Here is a 10,136-nt window from a genome sequence, read left to right on the forward strand (position 1 = left end):
GATATACTTTTGATAACTTTCAACAATAGATAGAAGACAGAAGGTTAAAAATTGTATCTCAGCAGAGTCACTTATTCAGTCTCTAAAGTGTTATTTTAACTCTGTTTTGAGAGTTAAAACATGAAGTCTGGCACAGTGTTAAATATTTTAACTATTTTAAAAATGTGGATTTAATTCTAAAGAGTGTGGACTATGTAAACCCTGAAAAAGTGTTGAAAATGATTCTGTGGGAGTCAATTTAACACTGGTCTTTGTGCTTTGAAGAGATGAAATATTTAAGATTTCCTAATCTTAAATGTGTGTGATAACAGTCTCGTCTTCTGTCGGAAGATATACACATATACATATATTAGACATTTTATTGTGCACCTCAAATGACAGCTGATGAAGATTTACTGGCAATATTTATATTTACAGAAGCAAATACTCTGTTTAACATATTTTGTGTATGTACATAGTTAAGATGTTTCAATTCAGGGCAAACTGTATACCTCTGTATATAGTACACTGAGTCTTTGATTGACTGATAGATTGATTATTCAATATTAATCTCTACATTTATGGGCGTTACACTACACATGTAGCCTTTGGTCAAGACCAGGATACGGTGGTGACATTCTTCTTGCCTTCATTAAATCTATTATTGATATTTAAAACAATTTTATATTTAATATATATTCACCTTCATATTCTATTATTGGCATACCAGTGACGTAACGAGGCCTTGTCGGTCACGTGGTTTTGACGTGTCGGACTTTGCTCGATACATTTTGCTACAAGCAGCTACTCTTTTCTTGGATCTGTAGCCGCTCGTGTTGCTTGTTTCGTCCAAACAGCGCACAAAATATCATGGAAGGCAGGGGTTACGGCTCTGGTAAATATAATCTGTTTAGCTTTTGTTTCACATTTGGCTATAGATATTGATAGTTACCCAGTTAGCCACATGCTTTGTTCCCCTGAAACATGACCAGTTTGTTAGCCGTTAGCTAAGCTAATGCCGTTTAAAAAAAAAACAACCAAAAAAAACCTCCCCAGCATAAGAGCCAGCCTTTAGCCGGTTGCAGCCTGAAACAAATACCTAGCTAAACAGTAGTCGTGTTGTATTTTCTTACCAGTTATTACAAAATCTGACAAGTACCAGTAGGTTTGTTTTAGCGAAAATTAAAAAAAAATCGTCAGCGTTACGCTAGGCCCATCGGCCACGATTAATGAAACACTGCTAGCTACGCGGCCCATCTCGCTGTCGGGCAGATTGTTTGCTAGCGATGCTAACGCAGACGGCTTTATGGGCCTTGGGCGGTTTGTCACTTGCTCTGCCAAAGTTCGTTAGCTTATTCTTTTAAAATGGAGTCAATGTCGGAATAGTTTAAAGGCTAGCTGATAAAATGGCCGCCTCTGAGAAGATGCCTCTTAGTCTTTGGATTTAATTGCTGTTCCTTTCTGAACTGCACAACTCTATTAAGACAGAAAGCTTGCAAATCAATTGTCAAATGGTTATAGTTATAGCAGTGGATTCCACCTTCCTATGCTTTTGAACGATTTGCGCTATTGAACAGCTCCTTGTAATAAATCCGCACATGCTTGTGGACCTGTTAGTATAAAATTCCCAGTGCGTTTGTATTATCAGTCCATATTCTCTCTTTTTGTAGGTTACTCCAGTTGGGGAGGTGGCGGTTCTGGAAGCAGAGGTAAGTTGGTACACTCAGCCCTGAATTACTGCTATTCATGAAGCAAGTAAGTAGTGCATGTTTATTCTGTTTAATTAATTTGTTTCCTCACAGGGAGTGTGTTATTCTTTTTGCCCCACCCCCTTTACTAGGTTCTGGTGGTTTCGATATGCACGGGGGAGGTTATAAGGATTCCATGTCTGGACTCGGAGGCTATGGAGGTGGCAGCAGCCACATGAAAAGAGGGCTCTCGGGAGCATCTCTGCTCTCATCGACGGGCACCCATGCAGATGCAGTCATTGCTAAGATTAACCAGCGCTTGGACATGCTCACTCAGTTGGAGGGGGGGTTTAAAGGGGGTCGGAGTGACAGGTAACAGTACTTTCCTTTTTATGCTTCATACCATCTTTCTTAGTAGGGTATCATTCCCACACATCCATGCACCTGAATATGTGCCAAATTTGCATAACAAATTTGGCCCTCTGGTTGCTTGAGCGCATCGTCTCTTAGTGTCACGTCATGTCTGGCTGATGTCAAGTTACCACTTTGTTCTACAGTTGTCTCAGTAAATGCTTAGGCCTTCTAATAGCCGTTCTAATTTTAAAGTCCAGCATTAGGACCAATTCACACCTGGCTGCCCTCCTAGCTTGCGATTCTCCACTGATTCTGAAGAACAGTTATTCACAGTGGTTGGGGGTAAAACAAACAAAGGTATACCACTGTTTGCAGAGACTTGGAGAGTTGATATCCTTTGGAAATTGTTGAGGTTGCACCAGTAAATTGTGCTGTTTTAGTCTTTGTTACGGCATTACTGTTGCACTCAATCCTTGTTGGAAACAAGTTGCCTCAATTCCCGCTTGATGAGAAGATCGTATCGTCCAGGCTGCATTTGAATGCCTCGGCATCTGAGGATGCATTGTTTGCTCCCATTTGCTATGCTGCAGTATCCCTCATTTATTGAGAAGAAAATGATGATGTGATCCTTTAAACCAAAGACATTGTGAAATGCATGGTCCCCTGTTGGAGGTGCAGTTACAGACCAGCTTTTCCATTTGTTACAAACTGACATTGTTGCATATAAAGCCAATCCATCTTTATTTAAAACTCTGAGCATTGCTTTTGTCCCGGCTTTGTGTTTGTGTTTACACACGTTGTTTCTCTCATCCTCTGTGTGACCTAACCCTGTCTTCTGGCTTTAGGTTACTGAAGAGAGATGGGTTTACAGGTGCCCTGATAATGCCTTGTTAAGCTGAAATGTTTATTGAAGGATGCTCAATGTATTTACAGAAACACAATCTCCCCTTGAAAAATGCCCAGTATATATGTTTTGTTTTTTTTGTATATAAACCCCTTTTCATCAGTATTTATTGTAATTGAGTCAGTTCCCAGGACACTTTACTTCTTGTGGATTCTGATGGACCATGTTCATGTCTGTTCAGGGTTTTACAGCCCATCCTTTAAAAAGGAGGGAGGCTTAAAAAATTAACTGCATTTCCCTAATCTGCAGTAGACTTGAGATTTTAAAAACAAGAGGAATAACCTTTCAATGTACCACAAGCACAGTGTTTAAGTTGTTGTGGATCATTAATTTTTGATCTAATTTGTTTTCTGAAATGAAGCTGGGAGTGACAAGAAAACATGGAGAAAGCGAGACCACAGAGGAGAAGGAATAGCAGGTGGAGAAATCCAAACCTGGCTGCCCCTCTGCCTCCCTTGCTCTCTGCTCTTCTCTACCAACCCTCTTCCTCCCTCCTGCAGGTTTGACCAGTACGAGTCATTCGACTCGCGCTCCTCCGCTTTTGCCTCCTCCCGAGATCTCTACAGATCTGGCGGCGGTAGCTATGGTTTTGGTGATGGCCGGGAGGACAGCATGCTGTTGAGTCAGCGAGGAGGCCAGGGCTTCGGAGGGGGACTTGGGCTAGGAGGAGGAGGAGGCTTTGACAGCCCCTCCTCTTCCTATGGAGTCGCTAAAATGCGACAGAATATGAGGGAGTCCTTCACCAGTCCCCAAGGAGGAGGTTCTGGAGGTGGAGGATGGGCTGGAGCAGGCCGACGTTCCCCCAGAAGGGGTGGAAGCGCCGGGGGTCGAGGAGCTACTGGAGGGTTTGGAAACCGCAGGTCAGACCCCACTCCATTAAGCGGAGGTTTGCGGGGAAGTGGTAGCGGTGGCCAGTCCCACCGTGGCCACTCTCCAGGAGGTGGTAGAGGAAAGCTCCCTTCCCTCCTGTCCAACCGCATGTACCCTGAGAGTGGGGGCTTCCAGGGTTCTACTCAAGGGCCTCACGACTTTCCTGGGAGGCATTTTGGAGGGGGCCCACGGGCTGGCCGGCAGCGAGGCCGCAAGAGACCCCTTAACAAAGTAAGTACCTCCAGCCAAATAAGACCTCCTCAGATACCTGGAAAAAGTTAAGCCCTTTCTAATTCCCTCCTTTTGTATTCTCAGTCAACTGGCAAGTCTTGCTAAACTGCCTGTGCCTGCTATTTGCTACCTAAAGCAGTTTGTCACAGATAGTGCCCAACACATATTTACAGTATCACTTGCCCTTCTAGTTCCAGAAGAAAGTAACTGCCCTGCATCCACAGTAACGACAAATCCCACATCTCCCCACACAATTCATTGCCCTGATAACTGTCCGGATGTTGATTTTTTTTTTTTTTTTTTTTCATTAAGTAGCTTAGATAGATTTTTCCCTTTTCTTTCCTTTGCCCCAATTCTGGCTTGTCTTAAGATGAGGCTAACACTATTGATGTGGAAATGCCACGAGGAGAATATGAACATTGCCAAACATTAAGTCTAGCATCTATTAGTGTTTAATTCTAAGTTGAAGGTGTATTGTCCAGGTTTGTATTTATTTTTATTATCACTAAATGCATTTGTGTGCAAACTGATTTCTGTGTACTGTAGCAGGTGAAGCCACAGCGGGATATTCAGAAGAAAAGAAAGCAGACCCCGACATCAGGTGATGAGCCAGAGTCGAAGATGAACAAGACGGACAGTGCCGAGTCAGAGGCTACGCAAGGTACTGTTTTTGTCGACTGTGTGCTATTCTCAAAAGACCTCATTACTTGGCAGATATTTTGGTGTCTTTCTTGGTCTTATGTGTGTGCTCCGTGTTCTTAGAGCAACCAGAGAAAAACGGCGATGGTGGTGAGCCAAAGACAACAGCTGCTGCGGTTAGTGGATCAGCCTTTTGTCAACAGTGGCATTTTAAAGGTTTATTGTATTACTTTAGGATCTAATTAACTTGTCCCAGGAAATTGCTTTAAGCAACCGGTGTACAGTTTCAGATGGAAATAATAATTTAAATGTAAATGAGGATGAGGAGGTTTTACAAAACAGACAAAAAGGCTAAATGCGATGTTCTTTTTTTCCTTCATGATCAAACAATGTCACAGATTTGAGTTGAATATGTGTTGCAAATATTTATGACAGCATGACTACATCCAGCAATACACATCTGTTAAGTTCAGATGATGGAGCTATTTTTGACTTTTTTTTTTTTTTTTTTAATTTCTTTGAGTAATGAATATTTTTCTTTGCAGGAGACAAAACCTGCTGAAGAAGGTGATAAAGGTAAGCTTAACTCCAGTGACTCCTCACTGATTTTTTTTTTTTTTTTTTTTTTTAATTATTAGTTTGAGTTAACTGAATATTGTGGAAACCCAGCATTAGTTTTTGGGTTTTTTCTTTGCGTATAGAGGTTTCTCCAGATTCTCTGAATCTTTTGATATTGTGTTTCATTATTTCTTTAATTATTTCTATACAGTTAAATAATTTATTTACAATTTACACTGTCTCTGTTTTTGTTTGTTTTGGGGTTTTGTTTTTTTGTGGGGGGTTTTTTGTTTGTTTGTTTGTTTGTTTTTGATTGGGGTTGTTCCTATACGTGTCTTCTGCACTCTTGCTCCTGATTAGCTGCATCCAAACTGGAAGAGAAGAAAAAGCCACAGGGCAAACAGACACCGGCCCAGGGTCAGGACAGACACCCAAAAATGAGGAAGAGACGAGGATTCCTGGAAAGGTGAATTTACAAACTCCTAGAAAGTTCTTTCAACTCTCATTTGCTGTTTTTGTTTTCAATCTCACCTGTGGCTCTTTCTGATGGGCTTTTTTCACTAAGACTTTAAATATTTTTCCAGGGTGATGTTTGCATGTTCTGTGTGCAAGTTCCGTTCGTTCTACAAGGAAGAAATGGAGGCTCATCTTGAGAGTCGCTTCCACAAGGACCACTTTAAGTTCCTTTCCAGCCAGTTGTCCAAGCCCACTACAGACTTTTTGCAGGTAACTCAAATTTATTGGAAGTCATATTTATGATTAATGAAGAACCGAAACTGAAGAAACTTGCCAATCATAGGCTTTTAGAAATGTTACAGTGCAACAAGTGCTTGTTGTAAATATACTAAAACAATTTGGAGTGTGGTTAAATGGAAAAACACTTCTGGTTGAATCTGCTGAAATATTTATGCAGTGATCTTCCAGAGCCGACGCGTGATTTATACATGTATGCAAGAGTAAAGATATTGGGCGAGGTAAACGTTTGATGAACTGTAAACTGAAAAAAAACCTTTCGTTTGTAGGAGTATTTGCAGAATAAGTTTAAGAAGACAGAGGAGAGGGTGAGCCAGCTGGAGAACCACAGTGCTGCAATCTGCCAGGTGTACAAAGAGCAGGACCTCACCAGGGGTAAGCAGAAACTCCTGCTGTGTGTTGAACTGAAGATGCGCATAGATTGCTCACTACAGATATTTCTCTCACGCTTGTACAGAGCTTGGAATGGAGCACTTTATGAGGAAGGTGGAAGCTGCTCACTGTGCAGCATGTGACCTTTTCATTCCCATGCAGCCCCACCTGATACAGAAACACATCAAGTCTCCTGACCACAACTACAACCGCAAGGTACAGCAGGTCTTCTGCAAATGGACTGCCCCACAAGCCTATATGTTTAAAAGTACAATACTACATTCAAATCAGTGCCCTTTTATTTTTATCGCCGTCCTTCGGGTATCATCGTTATTATTTTGGTGTGGCTTGTCTGGTTCTGGAGATATCGGCCGTATAAATGGATCTAAATAGCACGCAGTGCATCCAAAAATAATAATAATTTCAGCATCATTGAGAAAGTCACAAATGTTGTTGTGACCAGTTTCATGTAGTAACTGTTTTCTTCCAACTACACCGTCCTGTCATTCTGCAGAATGTTTCATTTAATTGGCAGATGTAGACAGTAGAAGAAAATGATTTGTATATGAAGCTGCTTACACAGCAATGTTTGTAGGCTGTGTGAAACTGGGTCCTGATTTCTGTAGAGACATTGCTGCTGACCTTTTCACTGAAGCACTGAAGGCCAGAGGTTGGCTAATATTGATTCTGCCTTATCAGAAAACATTTACAACTTCAGACTGTCAGACGATGGGGTAACAGTTTGTCCCATCCACTCCGTTTGTGCAGTGCCCTTTTTTTTTTTTTTTTTTTTTTTTTTTTTTAAAATGCAGTAACTCTGCGAAGTCCTGCACTAATTTTATAAATGGTGCCACAGAGCTGAGGCTATTGTTTACGATGTTTTGTTCTGACATGGAAATGTTGTTTATTTGAAGGGTATGATGGAGCAGTCCAAGCGGGCCAGTCTGTCGGTTGCTCGAAGCATCCTTAACCACAAACTCATTGGCAAGAAGCTGGAGAGCTACCTCAAGGTATGCACAGAGTCCTGTGTGGGCTTGCATCAGAAATAAATGTGATTATAAATATGCACCAACTACTTGTATGTATATATTTATTTATTTATTTGTAAACACAAAGAACAAAAGACCAGTCGTGTCAGTAAATGCACTGTTAAGAAAAAAGGGAACTTATACTTGGAAAAAATCTGATTAATAACATAACACTTTGGAGGTTTGCATCAGCTGTATGGGTTGTAGCGTGCAGAAACTGTCTGATGCAAACATGCATAACTGACCATGAGTGCAGTGGGTCAAAATGTCATTATTTTTCTCAATTCTTTTTATTTCGTCAGGGTGAGAACCCGTTCACTGGTAACCAAGATGAACAGGATCCAGAAGACAGCATGGCAATGGACGTATCGGAGTTGGTCACAGGCGAAGCGGCAGAGAGCCAGGCGGAAGGAGAACCTGCCAAAGATGAGCCTGCTCCTGAGGGGGAGATTAGCAAAGAGGTGGTCGAAGGAGAAGCAGGAGAGACTGCTGAAGCAGCAGCAACATCAGAAGCAGCAGCAGCAGCATCAGAAGAAGCAGCAGCATCAGAAGAAGCAGCAGCATCAGAAGAAGCAGCAGCATCAGAAGAAGCAGCAGCAGTAGCAGCAGCAGGCACGGAAGAAGAGGGGGAGGAAAAGATGGAGGAGGAGCAAAAGATGGAGGAGGAGCAGGGGAACAAGAATGAGGAGAACCAGGATGAAGAGGAAGGTTTTGAAATTGGGGAGGAAGAGGATGAGGGATATGTGGTTCATGATGAGATTGGTGAAGAGGGATTACACGGTGACTTTGGAGATGAAGGATTGGAGGCAGCAGTGCACGAAGAGGAAGATGCCAATGATCATGAATGATTTCTGCACTGTGTGAGAGAGAGAGAGTGAGAGAGTAACCTTTCCATCTGAACATCTGTTTGGACCAGTCTATGACCTGTACTGTCCAGTTTGACTGCCACATGTATTGTGGATTACATATACCTGCTCCCGTCATGTTTCACTGTCAGTCTGAGCTTGTTGTTTGAGTTTGATAAAAAGCAGTTGCACATTTTGTCTACTGCTCTTCTTCTTCACTTTCTTGCAGAGATTTACATGAAAGCAAATGTCAAAAATAGTAACTCTTGTCTTCTGCATGCATACAAAGTTAGGGGTAGACTTCTTTTTAAATATGAGAGTAGACCGGACGTGTGGTTTACCCTTCCTCAGTCTCAATGCTGAACTGATCTGTTCCCAGGAATAGCTTTGTACTCGGTGCAGACATGAGAGGCATTGTTGGACTTTTCATTTCAACATTGGCAAGAAGACACATGAGCATATTTATGAAAACGTCAAAGTAAATTTTTTTGTTGTTGTTGTGCCTTTTTGTTAAAATGTAAGTTGTTTAGAATTAAGAAATTGCGGCTATTGTAACATTGAGATATATTGTGTACTTTTTGGGGGGGGGGGGGGGTCCAGAGTTTACACATTGTTATGGCTTTCAGGCCTTTCCCAGTATTGATGAATGACTGTTTTCCAAGCTTTTGGATAAATCTATTAGGAGGAGGGCTTTTTAACTCTGCAGGTGGGGCTGCCTGAGATGATTGAGGGGACTGTTTGTAGAATAAGCGTGCAACATTTTGAATATCATTTGGAATATTTTCAGTCGTTTTAGTTTCATCTCGGTCTGGGAAAGAAATAAACTCGTTGACTAAATCAGTTTCTTTGTGTTAATTCCTAAATAAAAGTGAAATTAACTCAGTGGCTGCTTAAAAGGTGCCTTTACTAATTTGTGGCAACGATTCAACGAGGTGCTGGAAACGCTGCTCGTGGATTTTTGATTCATAATGATGATGGCAGCTGAATCTCCTGTTACATCACAGCCCTAAGGTGCTCTATTGGATTGAGATATGGTGACTGTTGAGGTGATTTGAGTACAGAGAGCTCATTATTATGTTTGAGAAAGTGTGCCAAAAAAAATTACCCTAACACTATAATGCCACCAGCCTCCTGAAGCATCGAGAGAAGGCAGGATGGATCTGTGCTTTCATGTGGTTTACACCAAACTCCGAGCCTGTCGAAATATCACAGCAGCAATCCGCTCATCAGACCAACAATATTTTTCCAGTCTTGTTGATTTATCCTGTGCAAACTGACCTCAGTTTCCTGTTCTTAGTTGACAGGAGTTGCATCTGGTGTGGTCTTCTGAATAGAAAAGAATCGCTCTCTTTTTCTACATGTCTTTATTATAAGAACAATGAAACACAGTTTGCGATCTCTCCGTTGTGTGTAATACATAATAACACAGGCATTTACATTTACACAAGAAAGATGTGTACAAGTTAGTGCTGCTAGTGTAGTTCAACATTTAACATGTTACACATTCAGAGATGCTCTTCTGCACATGCCGTAAACATCTAACCTCAACAAGGCAGTTTTTCACAGAGAGCTGCCACTCGCTGGATATTTTCTGTTTCAGAGCATCCTTTGTAAACTCTCGAGATGGCTGTGCGGGAAAATCCAGACCATCAGCAATGCCCATCTAGCATTAACAACCATTCCACGTTTAAAGTCACTGAAGTCTGGATTTCAGCAGGTCGTCTTGGCCATGTCTACATGCCCAAATGCACTGAGATATTGCCATATGGTTAGTTGAGATATTTGTGTTAACAAGCTGGTGAACAAACATACTTAATGAAGTGGCCAGTAAGTTTGAATTGGAGAAGGACTGCATGTGTAGACCTTTAACGTAAACTGAGCAGGGTATCAAAAGCAAATCATCTAACAACCAGAC

General features: G+C 41.6%; 1 protein-coding gene across 1 annotated transcript; it reads left to right on the forward strand.

Annotated features, from left to right (window-relative positions):
* The first annotated feature begins 715 nt into the window (after positions 1–715).
* akap8l (A kinase (PRKA) anchor protein 8-like) lies at positions 716–9,058 on the forward strand. Its single transcript, XM_024802853.2, has 13 exons — positions 716–874; positions 1,650–1,688; positions 1,820–2,039; positions 3,426–4,026; positions 4,573–4,687; positions 4,789–4,841; positions 5,211–5,241; positions 5,584–5,689; positions 5,808–5,949; positions 6,246–6,351; positions 6,434–6,564; positions 7,263–7,358; positions 7,679–9,058. Exons 1-13 carry the CDS (start codon positions 850–852, stop codon positions 8,222–8,224), a joined length of 2,211 nt encoding a protein of 736 aa, XP_024658621.2. The 5' UTR covers positions 716–849; the 3' UTR covers positions 8,225–9,058.
* The last annotated feature ends 1,078 nt before the right edge of the window (positions 9,059–10,136 follow it).

The sequence above is a fragment of the Maylandia zebra genome, linkage group LG6, assembly GCF_041146795.1.
Source record: "Maylandia zebra isolate NMK-2024a linkage group LG6, Mzebra_GT3a, whole genome shotgun sequence".
Taxonomy (NCBI): Eukaryota; Metazoa; Chordata; class Actinopteri; order Cichliformes; family Cichlidae; genus Maylandia; species Maylandia zebra.